The following is a 25,011-nucleotide window of genomic DNA, read 5'->3' as shown; positions in this document are numbered from 1 at the left end:
CCTTCCTTACCGCAGTTTGCTGTGGTATCTATCCATTTAAATGCAATACTGCTTTTCTATTCGTGCAAAAGAAATGGATAATCTCACATTTTCCCGCATTATATTCTATATTCCCACTTGGTTAATGTTCTGAGAAGTCTTTTCAGACTCATTGTGTCCTCTATACAAGTTGTTTTTCAACATACCTTTGTGCCATCAGATTTGATTTGTGCTTCCTCCAAGTCATTAATGTAGATTGTCAATAATTGAGGCCCCAACACTGATTCCATGGCACCCCAAAAGGTACAGCTTGCCAATTGGGAAATTGGCGCATTTGCCCTTGGTTTTGTTTCCTGTTAGTTCGCCAATCCTCTTTCCATGCTAGTACATCACCCCCAATTCCATGAGTCATTAGTTTATGTACTAACCTTTATGTGTCAACTGATTGAATGTATTTTGGAATTCAAAATTCCCTCATCCTCTGGTTCTTGATTTGATTTATTATTGTCACATGCCAAGATACAGTGAAAATTGTTTTGTGGGCTAACTGGACAAATCATACATGACATAAGTACATCAGGATAATATAACAGAATACAGAATATAGTTTTACAATGACAGATCAGAGTTGATCTTTCTCTGCATCTTCTATGAGAGGTCCATTCCTAAGTCTGATAACAGTGGGGAAGTAGCTGTTCTTGAATCTATTGGTAAGTTTTCAAACTTTTGTACCAATGGAAGATGGTGGAAGAGAGTATAACCAAGGTAGGAGGGGTCTTTTGATTATGTTGGCTGTTTTCCTGAGGCAGTGCAAATTGTAGGTGGAGTCAATGCAAGGAACCCTGGTTTTTGGTAATGGACTAGACTGTGTTCACAATTCTATAATTTCTTGCGGTCTTGGGCAGAGCAGTTGCCAGTTCAAGCTGTGATGCATCTGGATAGGATGCTTTCTATGGTGCATCTATAAAAATTGGTAAGAATCATTGTGGCCATGTTGAATTTCCTTAGTCTTCTGAGGAAGTCGATGTGTTGGTGTTCTTTCTTGACTGGAGCATCGATGTTGGTAGTATTCACTCCTAGAAACTTGAAGCTCTCGACCACTTCCACCTCCGCAATATTGACACAGACAGTGGTGACCAGTTCCTTTAGTTTGCCTACATTGAGAGAGAGATTGTTGTCTTTGCACATGCCAGTAAGCTGTCTATCTTCTTCCTGTGCTCTGTCTCTTCATTGTTTATGATCTGATCCAATATGGTGGTGTCATCAACAAATTTATAAATGGAACTGAATTTATAGAGCTGAATATGGCCAGACAGGAATGAGTGTACAAGCAGTTTGGTAAAGGGCTGAGTACACAGCGTTGTAGGGCACTCGTGTTGAGGGCTATAGTGGAGGTGGTGTTGTCTAGCCTTACTGATTGCAGTCTGCGGGTCAGGGAATCAAGTATCCAGTTGCAGAGTGGGGAACAGAGTCTTAGGACTTGGAATTTAGAGATGAGTTTGATTGGAATGTGGGCTAAAGTCAATAAATAGGAGTCTGACTTAAGTATCCTTATTATTTAGATTTTCCTGGATATAGTCCAGTGTCGTTGCATTTGAGCATTGACACGTTCAGTGTCACAAATGGCGCTCCACATTGTGCAATCATTAGCAAGCATCCCCACTTCTTACGTTATAAAGGTGGAGAGATCATTAATGAAGCAGTAGAAGATGGTTGCTCCTTGGACACTACCCTGAGGAACTCCTGCAGAGGTGTCCGGGAGCTGAGATGACTTATTTCCAACAGTCGCAATCGTCTTCCTATGTGCCAGGAATGACTCCAACCAGCACAAGAGATTGCCACCTGATTTTCATTGATTTCAGTTTCTAGGGCTTCTTTCTGCCGCACTCGGTTGAATGCAGCTCCCTCCCCCCGCCTTGATATTAAGGGCTGTAACTCTCACCTCAGGTTTGGAATTCAGCTCTTTTGTCCGTATTTAAACCAAGGCTGTAATGAGGTCAGGAGGTAAGTGGCGTTGATAGAACCCAAATTGGGCATTACTAAGCAGTTTATTGCTGAGCAGGTGTTGCTTGATGGCACTGTTGATACCTTCCATTTATTTACTGGGATGTCGTTAAAATATCCTGTGGACTTTGCTTACGTAATGTTTCTTCCCTTCATTTCTATGATGAGGTATATTCTGCAATATACTCCTTTCCATGCGATTGGCCCCATGTACTTTCTTACAATTCTATGGACTTTTTTTCTATTTGTTGTTCTCACCTCTAATTAATACAACTAATATCTATAACCTGATACTTTCTGATAATGTTGTAAACTGCCCGTCTTGTTGTTAATGTACCAATGTTTTGGTTATTCCTATTTCCTGGTTTTTTTGATTGATTATGGCCAGTTTCATTTGGATACCTTGTTTACTGCTGTGTGAATAGTTTAATTAATCTTTGCTCATTCTTTTAATTCTGAACATTCATTCTGCATTTGCAAGCAATAATTGAATAGATTATTTAAGTCGTTAATGTAAAATATATTAAGTATGAGTAAACAATTAATGTGTCATGGCTGCAGCGAGTGGGAATTCTTGGATACTGGCTTGATCCAGAGCAAATACAGAGTAAAAACTAAGTTTTTACAGTTCACACTGCTTTGGCTTAGCATTTATGAGCTGGAGGCTGAATGACAGACTGTAACCTATTAGGCAGGGGAAATGTCATATAGACATTTTGTCAGAAGTCACACGACATCTGGTTATAGTCCAATCACAAGCTTTTGGATCACTGCTCCTTCGTCAGATGACATCACATTACCTGACGAAGGAGCAGCGCACCAAAAACTTGTGATTTCAAATAAACCTGTTGGACTGTAACCTGGTGTCGCGAGACATCTAACTTGTCCACGCCAGTCCAACACCAGCACCTCCACATCATAGATATTTTGTAGCAAGAAGCAGTTATACCCTTTCAAATATGGCCTTATGATCTGCCTTAGTGGTGAGAGAAAGCAAGGTATGACTGAGAGTGAGGCAGTAAAGGTGACCTGAATGGCAGTTGTGCAGGGATCTCTACCTTTACAGTTGTTCAGGAAATTTCGGGTATTTCAGCTTGTTTGAATGAGACTGGGTAGGGGTGGGATGGGCAATTAAATATGGCACTGTGTGCTATAGGAAACAATTCAAGTATAGGGAGCAAAAAGGAATGTAGTTGCAATAAGGGACAGTATATTGAAGGGGATTCATACTGTTTTTAGCAGTAAAGAGCAAGATTCCAGATGGCAGTATTGCCTGCTTAATGCCTAGGTTTGGAGAGAAATTTAGGGTACGACGGGGCAAATTCTACTGTTGATACCAGTGACATAGGTAAAATGAGGAAAGAGGTTCTCTTTGGTCAGTATGAGGATCTGAGACTAAATTAAGAACCTGAATCCCAGAAATACTTGTTTCTGGATTATTAACTGACACGTGTGAATTGACAAAGGACAAATAAGATTAGAGAAATGTATGTCCAAGGTAAATGGTTTGTCAGGCACTGGCATCAGTGGGAAATTGGGAATTGTGCCATGGGGATAGTCTCCACTTGAGTCATGCTGGCACTAGTGCACAAGTGAGCATACCATGTAAGTAGAGAGGCTCTTAAACTAAATACTGAGGGCAAGGAAAAATATTGTAAATCAAAGAGTAAAGACAAGTCCGGAGAGAAAGTTTGAGTATGGCAAATGATATCGTGTCCAAATCAAAGAGTGAAGCAACAGGTATGGGTTTGAGGTTAAATAAAAGTATCAGCTGAAGGCTGTTTGTGTCTGAACGCACACAACATTCAAAACCAGATGGATGAATTTAAAATGCAGAATGTAATAAATATGATTTAAAAGCTTAATTGCATTGATATGGCTTCTGGCTAGATTAGTACCTGAATATTGAAATGCGCATGACGAGGCTAGAAAATGAGATAAGGGTGGATGGGTTGGATTTGTTAAGTAATGGTGGTATTGTACACTGAGAGAGATGACTGAAGTTCAGGAAATAAGTATGTCAAAATGATAAGATGGAGCATAAAGGACAAACTAATCGAGATATGTCAGAAAGTATGACGATTAGTTATGGGTGATAATAGCCTAAATATAATCTGGATTAATGAGATGGACAAGGGTAATCTACATGGGTTTTGAAAGAGTTTGAAAGAATAGCATATTCTGGAGCTGACTCCTGCAGGCAGTACCAGACCCGATATTATGCAAGGAAATGGAATTAACTAATGACCTTATAGTTAAGGCATACTAGATAGCACCAGCTGTAATATGGTTGAATTCTACAGTTAGTTTGAGCGAGAGAGGAATGGGGCCAAGACTAATATTTAAATATAAATAAGGTCAAGCATAATGGTTTGAAAGCAAAGCGAACTGGAGTGAACTAGCAAATAAGTTCAAGGGGTAACTCGGGTAAGGAAACGATTGGAAAATATTAAGGGACAGTATTAATCTCTACTTGGCTGAAAGTGGCAAATGGAACTTAGGTTAGATTCCCTACAGTGTGAAAAGAGGCCTTTGGCCCAACAAGTCAACACCGAATCTCCAAAGTGTAAGCCTCCCAGACCCATTTTCCTCTGACTAATAGACCTAACAATATGGGCAGGCGAAAGTGAGGACTGCAGATGCTGGAGATCAGAGTTTAGATTAGAGTGGTGCTGGAAAAGCATAGCAGGTCAGGCAGCATCTGAGGAGCAGGAGAACTGACGTTTTGGGCAAAAGACCTATATCAGGAATGAGGCAGGGAGCCTCCAGGATGGAGAGGTAAATGGGAGGGGGTGGTGCTGTAGGAAGGATATTATTAAACTGGAAAGAGTGCAGAAATAATATACAGAGATCTTGCCAGGACTCAACAGCTCACTGCCTAAAAGGGTGGTAGAGATTTAACAGCTATTTAGGTGAACACTTCAAATGCCATAGCACATAAAACTATGGGCTAAGTACTGAAAATTGGGATTAGATTAAATACATGTTTGATGTCTAGACAGACGTGATGGATTGAAGGGCCTTTTTCTATACATTCTGATAAGAATGCAAATGAAGTAAACAACTTAAATTGTGAAAGATTGCAGAGCTCTGAAACACAGAGGCATAAGTATGTCCCAGAACATGAATGACATAGAAATAGAACCGTATACCACAGGAATGGGCCCTCCAGCCATGATGTTGTGCTGAACATGACGCCAAATTAAACTAATCTCTTCTGCCTGCTCTTGGTTCATATCCCTCCATTCCTTGAATATTCATGTGTCTATCTAAAGTCCCTCTTAGTCCCTAAAATGGCCCTATTGTATCTGCCTCCACCCCCACCACCCATGGCAGCAGTTTCCAGACTCCTATCACTCCGTGTAAAAAAAAAAGGCTCCTCCCATCTCCTTTGAACTTTACCCCGTCACCTTAAGGCATGCCCCCTAGTATCAGACATTTTAACTTTGGGAAAAACATTCTGACTGTCAACCTAATTCGAGACTTCTATCAAGTCTTCCCTCAGCCTCTGCCACTTCAGAGAAAACAACCCAAGATTTTCTAACCTCTCCGTGTAACTCCTTTCCTCTAATCCAGGCAGCAGGTAAACCTCTTCTGCAACCTCTCCAAAGCCTCCACATTCTTCCTATAATGTGGTGATCAGAATTGAATGCAATACTGTGGTGCAAAGTGTGGCCTGACCAAACTCTTGTACAGGTAGTTCTTCTATAACGCGATGGTTGTGTTCTTGTGTGACCCCATGCGATATAAAGATCACGCAATAAAAATCGCACTTAAAGTGTTGCCGATACAATCGCATTATAGCCAACACACATTTGAAAAGTTTGAACTTTAGAAACAATGTCTCCTAATTGTCAATTGCATGTTGTCTAAATGCATGTTAAAGCAGAACGACCTGACTCTTGTATTCAATTTCCTGACCAATAAAGGCAAGCATACGATATGCCTTTTTTACGGCAAGGGACAGGGAGCGGGCGCAGCTTAACACGTGGCTGCGCAGTTGGTGTAGGAGGGAGGGCTTCAGATATGTAGATAATTGGGATGCCTTCTGGGGAAGGTGGGACCTGTACAAGAAGGACGGGTTACATCTGAACTGGAAGGGGACCAATGTCCTGGGTGGAAGGTTTAAACTAGTATGGCAGGGGGGTGGGAACCTGAGCTGTATACCAGAGGTGAGAGTTGATGAAGATGAGGCAATAGCAAGAGGTAGACCAGCTAATGAGAAGGATTTTCCTGGGAAGGCACCAAGGGATCAGTTAAAGTGTGTTTGCTTTAACGCAAGGAGTATCAGGAATAAAAGTGATGAACTTAGAGCATGGATCAGTACCTGGTGCTATGATGTTGTGGCCATAACAGAGACATGGGTTTCTCAGGGGCAGGAATGGTTGCTGGATGTTCCTGGGTTTAGAGCATTTAAAAAGAATAGGGAGGGGGGGAGAAAGAGGAGGGGGTGTAGCACTACTGATCAGAGAGGATATCACAGCTACAGAAGCTTCCATTGTCGAGGAAGATCTGCCTATCGAGTCAGTATGGATTGAAATTAGGAACAGCAAGGGAGCAGTCACCTCATTAGGGGTTTACTACAGGCCCCCAATAGCAGCAGGGAGATTGAAGAAAGCATAGGTCGGCAGATTTTGGAAAAGTGTGGACGTAGTAGGGTTGTTGTAATGGGTGATTTTAACTTTCCCAATACTGATTGGAAACTCCTTCGAGCAGAAGATTTGAATGGAGCTGTTTTTGTAAGGTGTGTTCAGGAGGGCTTCCTAACTCAGTACATTGACAGGCCGACGAGGGGAGAGGCCATTCTAGACTTGGTGCTTGGAAATGAGCCGGGGCAGGTATCAGATCTTGTGGTGGGAGAGCATTTTGGTGATAGTGACCACAACTGCCTCACATTTTACATAGCTATGGAGAAGGAGAGGATTAGGCAAAATGGGAGGATATTTAATTGGGGAAGAAAAAACTATGATGTCATTTGACCTGAGTTAGGAAGCATGGACTGGGAGCAATTGTTCCATGATAAAGGCACTATAGACATGTGGAGACTGTTGAAGGAACAGTTGTTGAGAGTGATGAATAAATATGTCCCTCTGAGACAGGCAAGAAATGGTAAGATAAAGGAACCTTGGATGATGAGAGCAGTGGAGCTTCTCGTCAAAAGGAAGAAGGTAGCCTACATAAGGTGGAGGAAGCTGGGGTCAAGCTCAGCTCTAGAGGATTACAGGCAGGCGAGGAAGGAGCTCAAAAATGGTCTGAGGAGGGGGCACGAGAAAGGCTTGGCAGAACGGATTAGGGAGAACACAAAGGCATTTTACACATGTGAGGAATAGAGAATGGTCAAAGAAAGAGTAGGGCCGATCAGGGATCAGTGGAGTCTGAGGTGGTAGCCCTAAATGAGTTTTTTGCTTCTTTCTTTATGAAAAAAATGAACTTTGTAGTGAATGAAACCTTTGAAGAGCAGGTCTGCATGCTGGAATGGATAGAGATAGAGGAAGCTGATGTGCTGAAAGTTTTGTTGAACATTAAAGTTGACAAGTCACCAGGCCCGGACCAGATTCGTCCTCGGCTGCTTTGGGAAATGAGAAATGCAATTGTTTCGCCAGTTGCAAAGATCTTTGCATCCTCGCTCTCCACTGGAGTTGTACCTGAGGACTGGAGAGAGGCAAATGTAATTCCTCTCTTCAAGAAAGGAAATAGGGAAATCCCCGGCAATTACAAACCAGTAAGTCTCACATCTGACGTCTGCAAGGTGTTAGAAAGGATTCTGAGGGAGAGGATTTATGACCATCTGGAAGAGCATGGCTTGATTAAATGCAGTCAACACGGCTTTGTGAGGGGCAGGTCATGCCTCACAAACCTTATCGAGTTCTTTGAGGATGTGACTAGAAACAATGATGAGGGTCGAGCTGTGGATGTGGTGTATATGGACTTCAGCAAGGCATTTGATAAGGTTCGGCAGCATCTAGGGAACAGGAGAATCGACGTTTCGGGCATTAGCCCTTCTTCAGGGCTAATGCCCGAAACGTCGATTCTCCTGTTCCCTAGATGCTGCCTGACCTGCTGCGCTTTTCCAGCAACACATTTCCATCTCTGATCTCCAGCATCTGCAGACCTCACTTTCTCCTCATTTGATAAGGTTCCCCATGGTAGCGCTCATTCAGAAGGTCAGGAGGAATGGGATACAGGGGAACTTAGTAGTTTGGATACAGAATTGGCTGGCCAACAGAAGACAGCGAGTGGTAGTAGAAGGAAAATATTCTGCCTGGAAGTCAGTGATGAGTGGTTAGATTAGATTAGATTACTTACAGTGTGGAAACAGGCCCTTCGGCCCAACAAGTCCACACTGACCCACCAAAGCGCACCCATCCAGATCCATTCCCCTACATTTACCCCTGCACCTAACACTACGGCCAATTTAGCGTGGCCAATTCACCTAACCCGCACATTTTTCAACTGTGGGAGGAAACCGGAGCACCCGGAGGAAACCCACGCAGACATGGGGAGAATGTGCAAACTCCCTGTGGTGTTCCACAGGGCTCTGTCCTTGGGCCTCTATTGTTTGTAATTTTTATTAATGACTTGGATGAGGGGATTGAAGGATGGGTCAGCAAGTTTGCAGATGACACAAAGGTTGGAGGTGTCATTGACAGTATAAAGGGCTGTTGTAGGCTGCAGCGGGACATTGATAGGATGCAGAGATGGGCTGAGAGGTGGCAGATGGAGTTCAACCTGGATAAATGCGAAGTGATGCATTTTGGAAGGTCGAATTTGAAAGCTGAGTACAGGATTAAGGATAGGATTCTTGGCAGTGTGGAGGAACAGAGGGATCCTTTAAATAGATCCCTTAAAATGGCCACCCAAGTGGACAGGGTTGTTAAGAAAGCATATGGTGTTTTGGCTTTCATTAACAGGGGTATTGAGTTTAAGAGTCGTGAGATCTTGTTGCAGCTCTATAAAACTTTGGACCGCACTTGGAATACTGCGTCCAGTTCTGGTCGCCCTATTATAGGAAAGATGTGGATGCTTTGGAGAGGGTTCAGAGGAGGTTTACCAGGATGCTGCCTGGACTGGAGGGCTTATCTTATGAAGAGAGGTTGACTGAGCTCGGACTTTTTTTCATTGGTGAAAAGGAGGAGAAGAGGGGACCTAATTGAGGTATACAAGGTAATGAGAGGCGTAGATAGAGTCGATAGCCAGAGACTATTTCCCAAGGCAGAAATGGCTAACACGAGGGGTCATAGTTTTAAGCTGGTTGGAGGAAAGTATAGAGGGGATGTCAGAGGCGGGTTCTTGAGAGAGCATGGAATGCGTTGCCAGCAGCAGTTGTGGAAGCAAGGATATTGGGGACATTTAAGAGACTGCTGGACATGCATATGGTCACAGAAATTTGAGGGTGCATACATGAGGATCAATGGTTGGCACAACATCGTGGGCTGAAGGGCCTGTTCTGTTCTGTACTGTTCTATGTTCTATGTTTACCATCCTATCTCCTTGTGTGGCCACTTTCAGGGAACTTTGGCCTTGGACCCCAAGATCCCTCTGTAAATCAGTGTTTTTTAGGGTCCTGCCATTAACTATATACTTTTCCTTAACATTTGATCTCCCAAAGTGCAGCAACTGACGCTCATTTGGCTTAAACTCCATTTGCCATTTCTCCACCAATATCCACAACTGATCTATAACTCGCTGTATCTTTTGACAACCTTCTACACAACTCCACCGATCGTTGTATAGTCTGCAAACTTACTAACCCACCTATTTACATTTTCAACCAAGTCATTTATATACACCACAAACAGCAGAGGTCACAGATCCCTGCAGAATACCACTGGTCACTGATTTCCAACCTGAAAAGCAACCTTCCACTACTACCCTCTGCCTTCTGTGGGCAAGCCAATTCTGAATCCACGTGACCAAGTCACCACGAATCCTATGCATCTTAATCTTCTGGAAGAACCTAACATGAGGGACCTTGTTGAAAGCCTTACTAAAATCCACGTAAACAACATCCATTTGCAGTATCCTCATTGATCACCTTTGTCACCTTTCCAAAAAATTCTGTCATGTTAGTAAGACGTGACCTGTCCTGCACAAAGCCATGTTGACTGTCCCTAATTAGGCCATGCTTTTCCAAATGTGCATAAATCCTGTCCCTAAGCATTCTTTCCAAAAGCTTTCCAACCGTTAATGTGTGACTCACAGGTCTATAATTTCCTGGATTATCTGTACTTTTCTTCTTGAACAGAGGAACAACATTAGCTATTTGCCAGTCATCCAGGACCACTCCAGAAGCTAGTGAGGATACAAAGATCTTTGTCAAAGCCCCAGCAATATTCCCTCTCAATAAGTTGGGGTAAATACTATTGGGCCCTGGGGACTTATCCACCTTAATGCTCTTCAAGAGACAGCACGTCACTTTTTTCTTGATCTCAAAATGCCCTAGCATATTAGCATGCTCCACACAAATTTCACGATCCACCATATAAGGGTGGCACGGTGGCGCAGTGGCTAGCACTGCTGCCTCACAGCGCCAGAGACCTGGGTTCAGTTCCTGCCTCCGGCAACTGACTGTGTGGAGTTTGCACATTCTCCCCATGTCTGCGTGGGTTTCCTCCGGGTGCTCCGGTTTCCTCCCACAGTCCAAAAATGTGCAGGTTAGGTGAATTGGCCATGCTTAATTGCCCGTAGTGTTAGGTGAAGGGGTAAATGGGGGGTGGGTTGCGCTTCGGTGGGTCGTGTGGATTTGTTGGGCCAAAGGGCCAGTTTCCACACTAAGTAATCTAATCTAATCATATACCTCTCCTTGGTGAAGCCTGTTTCAAAGTACTCATTTAGGATCTTGCCCACATCCTTTGCCTCTAAGCACTAGTTCTCTCCTTTATCCTGAAGCCATCCTATCTTCTCCCTAGTTATCCTCTTATTTTTAAAGTATGTACAGAATGTTTTGGGATTCTTTTTAACCATATTCACAAGATTACTTCATGGGCCCTTGTTGCTCTCCTAATTCCCTGGTTGAGTTCTTTCCTGCTTTCTTTATGTTGCATTTGTTTTCAATTCAATTTAGTGGGATGTGGCCATTGCTGACTGGCTAGCATTTATTGCCATCCCTCGTTGCTGTTGACAGGGTTTTGGTGAGCTGCCTTCTTGAACAGCTGCAGTTCACCTGCTGTGGGTTCACCCACAATGCCATGAGGGAGAGAGTCCCAGGGTTTTGATCCAGTAACAGTGGCGGAACACTGACATTATTTCCATGTCAGGGTGATTAGTGGCTTGGAGGGGAACATATAGGTGGTGATACTATATGTCTGCTGCCCTTGTCCTTCTCAATGGAAGTGGTCTTGGTTTGGAAGGTGCTGTCTGAGGATCTTTGCTAAATTTCTGCAGTGCGTCTCGCATATAGTACACACTGCTGCTACTGAACATGGGTGATGGAGGGAGTGAATGCTTCTGGATGCAGTGCCAATCAAACAGGCTGCTTTGTCCTGGGTGTTGTCAAGTTTCTTGAGTGTTGTTGAGGCTGCACTCATCCAGGGAAGTGAGAAGTATTCCATCACACTTCTGACTTGTGCCTTGTAGATGATGGACAGGCTTTGAGGAATCTCCACAGTATTCCTAGCTTCTGATCTGCTCATGTAACCACTGCGTTTATGTGGTGAGTCCAGTTAAATTTCTGATCAATGATAGCTCCCAGGATATTGACAGTGGGGGATTCGGTGATGCTAACGACATTGAATGTGATGGGGCAGTGATTAGATTGTCTCTAGTTGGTGATGGTCATAGCCTGGCATTACTATGGAATGAATGTTACTTGTCACTTGTCAGCCCAAACCTGGAGGTTGTTGCATTTGGACATGGACTGCTTCAGTGTCTGAGCAGTCGCAAATGGTGCTGATCATTGTGCAGTCATCGATGAACATTCCCACTTCTGACCTTAAGATGGAGTCTTTGATGAAGCAGCTGAGAATGGTTGGGCCTCAGACACTACCCTGAAAAACTCCTGCAGAGGTGTCCTTGAGCTGAGATGATTGACCTCCAATAACCACAACTGTCTCCCTATGTGTCATTTATGACTCTAACCACTGGAGAATCTGCCCCCGATATCCATTGATTTCAGTTTTGCTAGGGGTCCTTGATGCCACAGTCTGTCAAATGCTGCCTTCGTGTCAAGGGCTGTCAATCTCATCTCATCTCTGGAATTCAGCTGTTTTGTCCATGTTTAAACCAAGACTGTAATGAGCTCAGAGGTTGGCTGACCTAGGAGCCCAAACTGGATGTTGCTGAGCAGGTTATTGCTAAGCAGGTACTACTTGATAGAACTGTTGATGACCCCTTCCATCACTTTATTGATGATTGAGAGTGGACTGATGGGGCAGTAGTTGGCCCAGTTAGTTTTGTCCTGCTTTTTATGTATAAGACATACTTGGGCGATTTTCAACATTGTTGAGTAGACTGTAACTGGACTGGAACAGCTTGGCTAGGGGAATGGCAAGTTCTGGAACACAAATCTTGATGGTCCCTGTCTGATTTTAGCTTCCGAAACATTACATATGCTTGTTTTTTTTCCTTTTGATTAAATTCACAACCTCCCTCATTATCCAAGGGTCCCTTACCTTGCCATCTTGTCCTTCCTCCTTACTGGGGCATGCTGGTCTTGAACTCACATCAGCAGGTCTTTAAACAATTCCCACGTGTCAAATGTGGACTTGCCTGATAAAAGCTCCTCCCAATTAATACGCCCTAGCTCCTCCCTAATATTGATGTAATGTGCTCTTCTCCAACTTAGTACCTTCCCACAAGGTCCTGACTTATCCTTATCTGTAGCTGTCTTAAAACTTAAGGAGTTGTGATACTCTTTCCAAAATGCTATCCTACTGAAAGATCAGTCACCTGGCTAGGATCATTTGCCAATACAAGATTCAGTATGGCACTTCTTCTAGTTGGATGATCCACGTACTGTGGAGAAAATGAGGACTGGAGATCAGAGTCAAGAGCATGGTGCTGGAAAAGCACAACAGGTCAGGCAACATCCGAGGAGCAGGAAAATCGACGTTTTGGGAAGACCCAAAACATTGATTCTCCTGCTCCTTGGATGCTGCCTCACCTGCTGTGCTTTTCCAGCACCACACTATCCGCATGCTGTTTCAAGAAACCCTCTTGGATGCACTTAACAAATTCTGCCTGGACTAAGCGTCTTGCACGAAGGGAGTCCTAATCAATATTGGGGAAGTTAAAGTCATCCACTGTGACAGCTCTGTTTACATTGCATCTTTCCATAATCTGCCTTCACATTTGTTCCCCAATGTCTCCTTGGCTGTTGGGGGGCTTATAATCCTGTCAGAATAATTGCACCCAATTTGTTTTTGAGCTCTACCCATATTGTTTCAGTGGGTGAGTCCTCCAGTACGTTCTCTCGGAGTGCAGATTTGACATTCTCCTTGATTAGTAATGCAACTCCTCCACCACTTTTATCTTCCCTTCTGTTTTGTCTAAAACAACAAAACCCTCAAACATTGAGAAGCCTGTCCTGTCCTTCTCTCAACCAAATCTCTGTAATGGCCACAACCTCATAGACCCAGGCTTTAAGCTCATCTGCATTACATAATACTACTTGCGTTTAAATATACACACTTCAGTCCATTATTATCATCATGTTCATTTACCTTTGTCTGCCTGTCCATCCTTTCTGATTTACTGGTCCTAACATGTACCTTCCCCTCAATCCCTCCAATGCTGACTTGCTGTCCTGGTTCCCAGCCCCCTGCCACTCTTATTTAAATCCTCCTGAGTAGCACTAGCAAACCTCCCTGCGAGAATATTGGTTCCCTTTAGCTTAAGTGCAAACCATTTCTCTTACACATGTTACCCCTGCATTAGAAGAGGTCCCAATGATCCTAGAACCTGAAATGCTGCCTGTTGTACCAGCTCCTTAGCAATGTATTCATCTGGACCATCTTTCTATTCCTTGCCTCACTAACATGCGGCACTGGTAGCTACCCGGAGATTCCTACTCTTGAAGTCTTGCTTTTTAGCTTTTCTCTTAACTCCCTATACTCATTCTGCAGGATCTCATCCCTCTTTCTACCTATGTCATTGGTACTGATGTGCGTAATGACATTTGACTGCTGACCCTCCCCCTTAACATTTCATGCACTCTCCGAGACGTCTTCCTCACAATGCTGATCAGCCGTGGTGACTGAGCCGACCTGTCCTAGGATGGTCCTTGGCAGAGTCTCTCTGTTGTCCTGTATAGGATTGCAACAATGTTCCCTCTAAATTGCAGCTCCATGGTTTTGTGATCAGTGTTGGCCCACCCTGGTTCCAGAAGTCGCTGCTGCACACGAACCTTGGAGGCCCATACAGCTGGAAAGAAACTTAGAGAGAACACCATTAGCAAGTAAAATGAGTAATTATGGAAACTTATGTACATTCATAATTATGTATGTTATCATTATTGCAAAAGGAACTGAGGTGATATGTCAGCTATATGGTGCATCAATGAGACAACGTTTGGAATGCTGTGTGCTTGATGCTCATCATTAAAGGAAGAATGTAAATTTGTTAGAAGTGGTTTACAGACAAATGCCTAGAATGTTTGGATTGCTGTTAGAGGAAAGGTTGGATGTGCGACACTTGTATCCATTAAGTTTGTATGTAAGAGGTGACCTGGCTGATGCATAGAAGGTTATGAGAGGCCATAACAGAGTGTATGTGAAAAGGGTGTTCCTCTTTTGGTAAACTCTAGGACTAGGAATTATTGTTATGGAAGTCATCTTTCATTTAAGACCGAGATGAGGAGAACATTTTTCTCTGAGAATTGAGAATTTTTGCAACACTTGCCCAAAAGGTGGTGGAAGTGTTGCCTTTCAATATTTTTAAGGCAGAAGTAGACATATTCCTGGTTATTTTTCACTCCTTTGTTTCAGGTGTATAGGCTGCAATGTGGAGTAATACTACTCCAAATTGTATGCTTGTAGGTTCATAATTTAAAAATGTGTTTACTTTCTGATTGTATGTGGTACCCCTTTCCTTAGCTTTGCTTGATATTTATTCCTTTTGCTTTCTTTATAATTCATGATATTTTCACCAGCTATGTTTTTATGCAATGCATATCCAAGAATTTTGAGCAATTTTTCAGGAAAGGTGAGCATTATATTTGTAGATATGCATTATATCTTTGTCTGTATATTGTTCATTTTCTCTTAGCTATGAAGTCGATCTGTTTGTTGACTTTTCAGACTTTCTTATCTCTAGGGTTTGGGAGCAGACAGCAGAAATCTCTACCCATTCTTGCTTCCAATCATTCAGCTGAGCACAGATGTTTCTCAGCCACCTCATGTTTATCTGCTGGAGGATGGTTTAGAATTGTGGTGAGTAGTCCTTATTGTGAAACTTCAATCTGAGTTCTTTTGTGGATTGATCGAACAATTAAAAACTAAATATTGATGCAGCATTATGCACTGTCAGTCATGGTCATGTTTAGTAGATGGGTATTGCTGATGTAATTTTTGACCTCACCTATAAAGCAAATTATAAACAATAATTTCTATTAAGTTACTTTTCTATTCAAACCTCTGTATTAATTGCATTTTTATTTCAATGTGGAGACATCATTTAAGGAGAGAAATTCATATTTTAAATTCAGAACGAGTGTAGGATTTGAATACAGAAAGTATTCAGATGCCAACAGGCCAATTATTTTTGCCTATCCATAATTGTCTAGAGGATGGTTGAGAATCAGTGCCATTGCTATGGCTCTGGAGTCGCATGTAGGCTAGAACACGTAAGGACAGCAGTTTCATTCCTTAAAGGAAGTTAGTGAATCAGATTTTTTTTTACCCAACAATTGAGAATGATTTCACGCTCACTGAACCCTTATTTGCAGATTCTTATCGAATTCATATTCTTCAATCTGCCACAGTGGGATTTCAAACTGGGTCCACAGAACATTACCTGGGTCGCTAGATCAACAGTCTAATGATAACATCGCTAGACTATCAGCACTGATTTCCACTAAACATTTACTTTTCTGTGTTTTTCTCCGTAACTTTGCCAATGTTTTAAAGAAAAATCACCAACTGACGAGAAAATCCAAAAGCACAACTGTGTCTGAATGGGCTGTTTGGAACATACAAATGGTTGATATTGGGATTAATGCACTATCAAATTGTAATGTTTTGCTGTTTCTTTCAAATTAAGATGCAGATGTCAGTTGAGAAGAGCTGTTGAGTAAAGATTTTGATACCTGACATTAAATTATTTTGACTTGATTTGTCAAGCACTATGTTTCTAGAAGATGTAGTCACATACTGCAGAAAAGAGAGACATATTACCAAAGCTTTTGATTTTGAATTCACCAGGATGAATGCAAGAATGCCAATTTTTAATTGATCACAACAGATCATACTACTGTACTGGAGAAAGGCTGCAGCTTGGCTGGCAAATGAACTAGGCATTGCCTTTGAGAATGTAGATTTATTTCTGTTAATTCAGATAAGTGATCTTTACATCTGCAGCTGCTAGCAAAGATTTCCTTACATGTCTTAATAATGTCCATCTCCACTCACATTCACTTTTCAGACAGACCAATCTGACTTTTCCCCCTTTTCTTGACACATTAATTAAGAAATTTGCAATTTTGGGTTTTCCACTACTGTCTACCATGAACCTACCTTCACTAGTCAGTATACACTTTGGGATCTGTTTATGGCTGTTCACACTATTATCATCGGTCTTGTAAATAGGGCCCATGCCATTTGCTCACCCTTACAACTTTGCCATAGAAGAAGAGCACATCTCACGGGGCAGTGGTTATTCTGATCAAATCACAGTCCAGCAAACTTGCAAGTCAGTCAAGGACCTGTTCTTGAAAAGTGCCTCTTCTACCTAATATTATCTTGGAAAGACAAAGACTAGAATTAAATCTCAGTCTTAAATTGACCTCCCTTTATCCCAAGTCGAGAATGTGGTGCTGGAAAAGCACGGCAGGTCAGGCAGCATCCGAGGTGCAGGAGAATCTACATAAGCCCTGCGTCAGGAATGGGCTTATGCCCGAAATTCCTGATGAAAGGCTTATGTCTGAATGTCGATTCTCCTGCTCCTCAGATGCTGCCTGACCTGCTGTGCTTTTCCAGCACCACACTCTCAACTCTGATCTCCAGCATCTGCAGTGCTCCCTTTCTCCTCCCTTTATTCCAAGACAATGCCATCTGGTCCTAGACTCTCCCATGAGGGGAAATATCCTCTCAGCATTTATCTTGTCAAGCCCCTCAAGAATCCCATATATTTCAATGAGATCTCCTCTCATTCTTCTAAATTCCAGTGAGTAGAATCCCAACCTATTTAGCCTTTGCTTATAAGACAGCTCCTTCATAGCATGGGTCATCCCAGTGAATCTTCTCTGAACTGTTTCTAATGGAAAAATATCTTTACTTAAATAAGTGGACCAAAACAGCTGTCGTACTCCAGATGTAGTCTCACCAGCAGTAAGACTTCCGTCATCTTATATTCCATAGGGCTTTCTGATAACCCGCTGCACCTGTGTTCTAGCTTTCTGTGTTTCATGCATAAGTCCTGTTGTGTTGCAGCTTTCTGCAGTTTTTTCTTAATTTAAATAATGGCACCATATCTTCAGCAGTCTTATACTCCTCTGCAACATGGCCCTGGTCAAGGCATGAGTGGCATTAAATCTGCTCTCCACTTCCAGTCAGGTGTTATGCAATTGTGTTATGAGCCATGGTCGCAATGAGTAGCTCTTGACTTCAGTAACCAGTTTGTAAGGCAGCAAGACCCATTACATACACGAGTTCTCCAGGATGGAGGAGTTGTGGCAATTATCAGGGTAGTGGACACATCTCCAGCAAATGGTAACGGTGATCACAGATTACCTGAGCATTAAGGGAATGGAATCTTTTCTTCTTGACGAATTCTGCACTGTTGTGATTTGCCCCTCTCCGTACCATGTGTGTGCAGTCAATGGCACCCTGTACCTGAGGAATCCCAGTTATGTTTCCAAATCCTACTGCCTGGCTGCAGTACTAACGTTGCCATCCGGAAATGAACTGGTGTGACCTTGTACGGGTGGCATAGGTCAATGGCCTGATACATTTGGAGGTGCATGACTAAAAACATTCCATACAGGAACTGGAGTTGGAGGTGCAAGTGACATATCTTGCATATGAGGGCTGAGTATACTTCACCATAAAGTAAAATATGCTATACCCTGATAATGAAGGATATTTCTCCATCATCTGTCTGTCTTCAGGATCAGCATGTGCAGCAACTTGGTGAAAATGTCATGCCAGCTGAGTGAATGCAGCATGTCATCAGAAAGGGAGTGCCTCCAGTGCTCTGAAACACTTCCTATCCCAGACCCACATCGAATGTGCAACTTCTCACTCCATTCAGTGCAGACCATCATGACAGATGAAGAAGCAATATTACCTGGCTCCCATAGCACCTTTGGAAGTTACATGAGCAATTTGTTCCCCTTCGACCAGTATTAGCCTTTGGTAATATTATTGCTTTTCTATTTAAATAATTGAGATGCTCATGTTATATTTAGCAAGAATCAGTGACATATGACTAGTCTTCTTTGACGAGCATCTGATGCATAATTACCTTCACTCTGCTTGCATGGCAAATGGGTGATGAAATTAGTGCAAGTTAGATATTTCTGGGGTTTGCAAATGGCTGCTTCATGCATTTGTTGCCACAATGATTAAGCTTCCCACAAGCATTGATTCCGTCCTCTCGACCGTGAAAGTGACTCTTCAATTAACTCATGAGGACAAAAGTGGGTAGCTGCATGGCTCTCAGTTATTTCTTTGAGGAATATATAGACCATTCTTTATTCCAGTCCGATTTGAGCTTCCTCCACAACTCATTCTCCAGTATGTTGATGGCAGTATTAGTGCACCCTCTTTCTTTCATCTGGAATTAGAAAAATGAAGCAATCCTGTTTCAAATTTCCATCCTTAACCTAGTTTATTTCTGACTCTTCTCTTCCTTGATTTCTGTGTTTCCATTTTTGGAGGTAGACTGTCCACTCATGTTCATTACAAACCCACTGACTCTCATTGTTAGTTGACTATACTTCATCACAACCTGCTTTCTGGAAGTACTCTGATCTAGTCATCAAATTTTTCCAAGCCTCTGTTCTGATGATGATGCCTTGTACAGGTGTACTCCAGCATGTACTCTTTTTCTTTTCCTCAACCAAACATTCCCATCACTATGGTTGACAGGGCTCTCAGCTGTGTCAGACTAATTTTCTGTAGCTCTGCTCTCACCCTGTACCCTTCCTCCCAGATCAACAATAGGGTTGCTGTTATCTTTATTTTCTGTTCCATCGACCTTGTATTCAAAGGAGCATCCATTACAATTTCTGCCATCTTCAGCAGATTTCACCACCAAAAATATCTTTCTCTCCCCTCCATTGTCAACATTCTGCAAAGTCTGTTTCCTGTGTAGCAGATTGGCCCACTCTCTGTCACTCCTAACACTTCTTTGCCCACTTCATGGCATCTCACTATGTAACCTCAGTTGATGTAGCACTTGCCTTTGTATTTCTTCATTCCTCATTGTCGAAGGCCCTGAACTCATCTTGCGGGTGAACCAGGGATTTACTGGTGGTACTTTCAGTCTGTTTGCATGAGTTTGCTCTGAGCAAAACTGACCTATTTTCTACTATACACATGCACCATTAACACCTATTCTGTGTCCTTTCTCTGCTCTATGTTTTACTTTGGACACTATTGCCATCTGTTTTATTCATTCCTCCGGCCTGGTCATGAAAATAAAAACCTTTATTCTCCGATCGTCTTTACTTCCAAAAGGACAGGTACAAACACGTGGGCAAAATGGCCTCCTGCACCATAAAAATTCTTTGATTCTGTGCCATTGGACTTGAAATGTCAACTGTTTCTCCAGTACTTTTTTTTTTGTATTTCAGATCTCCAACTTCCATAGAACTTTCCTTTTTGCATGGGTTTGAGAGTATGGGTTCCCATCCATGCCTACCAGGTACCATTGCCTTGTAGTTGTCAATACAAGTCTTGAATTCACTTATCAGCTTGATGACAGGTATCTGCTCTCAAAGTGGTAAAGCAGTCTATACCTCCTGGCTTTCAGTCTGTTGAGTAGCTACTCAGAATTTATAACACAGTGACATTTTAGATTCACTTCTTCCCCTTTCTGTTCAGGTTCTGTTTAAAGCTATCACCTTTACTAGTTTTTTTTCAACGACTCCTTGCCTGCCTCGACTTTGATCTTCTATCCGAGACTTGAATATTATCTTTGTGTTCAAGATTACCTAATTTTGAGTATCATGTACCAAGCTTGCTCCTCATTAACTAGTTAATCTGAGTCTTTGTGACTGGATTTTTTGGTAGCATGTTGAATGGCTGTGAAGCATGACAACTCAACAACAATCAAGGAAAGAAGTTCAACAGTTTTCATCTCAATTATTTGCCATGTGATTTCAACATCTCATGGAAAGACAGAATCCCAAATATGACAGCGTTGTCCAAAGCAAATCTCCCGAATATGCAAGTACTCAATATGCAGCATTGACGTTGCTGGTTTGGCACATTTACAGGATGGAAGATTGACTCATTCTGAAGGAATTTCTGAATTGTGAGATATTGGGAGCTGGAAGACCATTGCAACATCCTTTGCTTAAATGATGTTTATAGGTGTGACATGAAGGCCCTAACCATCAGTTTTAGCACACGTGAGAACACTAGTCAATAACAGCAGGAAATGGTGACAGATGTTGGCTGACTTGTATCGCCATGAAGAACAGTGGCTAAAGTAGCTTCACATTATGCACTAATACCACGAGCAACAGCCAAAAACAAAATATGACAACCAATCCTTCCATCTGTGCCACTTAAGGCAGAGCCTGCCTCTCATGAAATGGTCTCTTCATCTGTCAGCAAAAATGCACAGTATGAAATGATCGCATCCCCAATGGATTTGCTGTATGTTAATCACGTTATATAGATTGATACTTCCTGACGCGACATGACAGGCTTTCCAAATGAAGTATGTATGCAGTGAGGTACATAGTCTTTCCAGAGTACTCAATCATTTGTCATCTAATACCAAGAACATCTCTTGTTAGTATTTTTCCAGTGTCCACATCCAGCACCTCAGTTATATGACTTCTTGTTGCTAAGCCCACTGCTGCTATGTTGGGCACATTTATGTACATCAACCCTAATTTAACAAGATTACACACTTGCCAAACAAAACAGGCAGCAAGAGCATTGTCATTATAACAGAAGCAGGAAATTGAGGTGTCTGTTCCAAAAAAAACTTAACAAAAATGTTGCATTGTTAACAAATTGTCTTCAGTACATTATAAATCATCACATGTAGATAGTTAAATAAACTATGAAGTGTTCATTAATGGTACCTTAACCCTGCAATTTGTTCTTGCTTTGAAACATCTGTCAAAATATCTCTTTTGTATGTAACCATACAACCAGAATGATTACTACACCCTGTCAGGTCCTTGCTGGCTTTCTACAAGAGCAGCTGTGCTGTCCCTTTTCCATGCCCTTTACTCGTAGCTGTGCATTTTGTTGTCTTCAGCTGCATATCCATTTGTCTTTGAAAAATATGACTGTATTTGCTTCCACCAGACTCGGACCATTTCGGTTCCCAACCACTGGCCTGGTTAAAAGTATTTTTCCTTATTTCCTGCTGGTTCTTTAGCCAAACCCCTTCTGGATACCCTGTAGTTATTGCATCAGTAGAAACCGTTTCTTCCAATTATCTTTGTCTGGACCCCTCATGGTTATGAAAACATCTATTAAATTTCCTCTCAACCTTCTCAAAGAAGAGTAATCCAGCTTCTCCATTCTATTGGCAGTCTTGTATTGCTGCACCCATTCTCTCAAAGCCTTCTCCGTACCCTCTCTAAAGCCTCCCAGTCTTACCTAGAGAGTGGTTTCCAAACTTGAATGCAGTTCTCCCGTTAAAGACAAAGCAGAGGTTAATTAAAAAAATCAGCAAAAAAGTTATTTCTGTACACCTTGCCTCTGCCTACAAAACCCAATCCCTTGTGATTTTTTAACTACAAGCTGCCTTGTTTTTCAGCAATGTTTTTGCTTGTGAAACCTAGGCTGCTTTACTGTAACTCCTTTTTAAGATTGTGATCTTCATTTTTCTCATTCTTTCTACCAAAATGTAGAACTTTACAAATCTCTGCAATGTTCCTTGCCCCCGGGAAGCTATGCACTTATTGATCGGAGAGCTAATGCATGGCTTCCATTTCTGCTCCTGGACGTTGCTGCCTTGCACAAAACACAGAGGTCAGCACAGCGGCAAGAAAAATAACAGGAAACATTGTGCCCTCTACATTAAATTTTATCTGCCACCAGCCTATATATGTCCTGTTTCGGTTTAATGTATGCTTTTCACACTTCATATTATTTCCAAATTCTGTCAATTTCAAATTTTGAAATAGAGTCTACTCAAGTCTAAGTAATTAGAATTTATCAAAAAAATATAGTTATCCTTAGCCCCAGGAAAGCCCATCATATACCATGTAACAAAGAATCATAGAATCCCTACAATGTGAAAACCGTCCATTCGGCCCAACAAGTCCACACCAACCCTCCGAAGAATATCCCACCCAGACTCTTCCCCTACCCTATTACTCTACATTCCCCATGCCTAACGCACCTATCCTACACATCCCCAAACACTATGGGCAATTTAGCATTGCCAATTCACCTAACTTGCACATTTTTGGACTGTGGGAGGAAACTAGAGCACCCGGAGGAAACCCACGCAGACACAAAGAGAATGTGTAAACTCTACACAGTTAGTCGCCCTCGGCTGGAATCAAATCCAGTGCCCTGTAGCTGTGAGGCAGCAATGCTAACTGCTGAGCCACAGTGCTGCCCTATGGGAAATGTAATAGTTTCTTAAAGCCCACTTTTTCTGAGCTAATTCTTTCATAGCATTAGAAAATGGAAAAGGGAAACAGAAATAGACCATTTGAGCTGTAAACTAAATACAGCATATTCAATTTTGAAAAAGTAACAAAGAGGTTTGATGAGGGAAGAGTGGTGAACATGATCACATGGACTTCAGTAAGGCATTTGACAAGGTTCCCCATGGGAAACTGGTTAACAAGGTTACATCTCGTGGAATATAGGGAGAACTAGCCATTTGGATACAAGACTGGCTCAAGATAGAAGACAAAGGATGGTGGTGGAGGGTTGTTTTTCAGTCTGCAGACCTGTGGCCAGTGGAGTACCACAAGGATCAGTGCTAGGTCCACTATTTTTTGTCATTCATATTAATGATTTGAACATAGGAGGTATCGTTAGTATGTTTGCAGATGACACCAAATTTGGAGGTGTAATGGACAGCGAAGAAAATTACCTTGGATTACAATGGGATCTTAATCAGATGGGCCAATGGGCTGAGGAGTGGCGGATGGAATTTAATTTAGATAAATGTAAGATGCTGAATTTTGGGAAAGCAAATCTTAGCAGGACTTATACATTTAAAGGTAAGGTCCCAGAGAGTGTTGCTGAATAAAAAGATCTTGGAGTGCAGGTTCATAGCTCCTTGAAAGTAGAGTCACAGGTAGATAGGATAGTGAAGAAGGCAATTGGTATGCTTTCCTTTATTGGTCAGAGTATTGAGTACAGGAGTTGGGAGGTCATGTTGCAGCTGTACAGAACATTGGTTAGACCACTTTTGGAATATTGTGTGCAATTCTGGTTTCCTTCCTATCGGAAGGATGTTGTGAAACTTGAAAGGATTCAGAAAAGATTTACAAGGATGTTGCCAAGGTTGAAGGATTTGAATGATAGGGACAGGTTGAATAGACTGGGGCTGTTTTCACTGGAACGTCGAAGGCTGAGGGGTGACCTTGTAGAGGTTTATAAAACCATGAGGGGCATGGATAGGATAAATAGACAAAATCACTTCCCTGGCGTAGGAGAGTCCAGAACTAGAGGGCATAGGTTTAGGGTGAGAGGGGAAGATATAAAAGAGACCGAAGGAGCAGCTTTTTCACGCAGTGGGTGGTGAGTGTACGGAACAAGCTGCCAGAGGAAATGGTGGAGGCTAGTACAATTGCAACATTTAAAAGGCATCTGAATGGGTATATGAATAAGAAGGGTTTAGACTGATATGGGCCAAATGCTATCAAATGAGATCAGATTAAATTGGGGCATCTGGTCGGCATGGACGAGTTGGACCGAAAGGTCTGTTTCCATGCTGTACATCTCTATGACTCTAAGAAACGTGGTTAGATCAGTATTATTGCTTTTGAATGCCCTGAAATTAGACATTCAACCCCCATTATATCTAATCAACCCAAAATCAATAACCATGATGGATAAAAATTAAAATAATAAAATGCTATTACTTATAGTATGTGCACAGAAAATATTACTTTGCTTTATGACTTGTAGAAATATATTAATAATCCAAGTGAAGCCAAATAACAAATGGTATATGGCAGTAAAGATGAATAACTGGAAATGCTAGAAATCTGAAATAAAGCATGCAGTCTGCAAGTACATGGCGTATTTGAAAAAGCAACGTTTATAATGAGCTTTGATGTAATTTCAAGACGTAATATATTGCAATTTAATTGCTGATACACTGCATGGTATATTCAAATTATTATCCCTAAATTGCTCAATAATATCAGAAGCAATTTTATTAGAATTTTCAGTGGCATAGCTTAAAAGACAAATCTCTGCTTCAGCTTTTTTTGCTGATGATACAAAGTAAGGTAACATTATTTTTGGAGCTAAGATGCTATGTTTGAAGAATACATGAAAGGTTATCTTTGCAGTTACATGGCCTGTCTATAATAATTTGTCCCCTTTACTTTGTGTTCACATTTAACTGAAATCACAAACTTCTTGAGATAAGTGGTTTAAGAGAAGTGATTTTTGATTTATGGCTCATAATTATGTTAGTGGTTCAGGCACAATTGCATTGAAAATAGAAATGGCTTTCCTCTTGAAGAAAAGCTTTGACAAAGATTTG

At 41.9% G+C, this 25,011-nt stretch overlaps 1 protein-coding gene across 1 annotated transcript in view; it reads left to right on the top strand.

The window, feature by feature from the left end:
- The window catches only part of ipo11 (importin 11), a 471,218-nt gene that overhangs the window by 222,461 nt on the left and 223,746 nt on the right, over nt 1-25,011 (top strand). The window contains exon 21 of the mRNA XM_043689427.2: nt 15,235-15,350. Coding sequence (XP_043545362.2) covers nt 15,235-15,350 — 116 coding nt within the window. The remainder of the gene's footprint in view (nt 1-15,234; nt 15,351-25,011) is intronic.

This window comes from Chiloscyllium plagiosum, unplaced genomic scaffold (assembly GCF_037043375.1).
Source record: "Chiloscyllium plagiosum isolate Xiang-an unplaced genomic scaffold, Cpla_swu_hap1 HiC_scaffold_1, whole genome shotgun sequence".
NCBI lineage: Eukaryota > Metazoa > Chordata > Chondrichthyes > Orectolobiformes > Hemiscylliidae > Chiloscyllium > Chiloscyllium plagiosum.
Note: the sequence above shows the minus strand (reverse complement) of the source record. Positions and strands in the feature narration are given on the sequence as shown.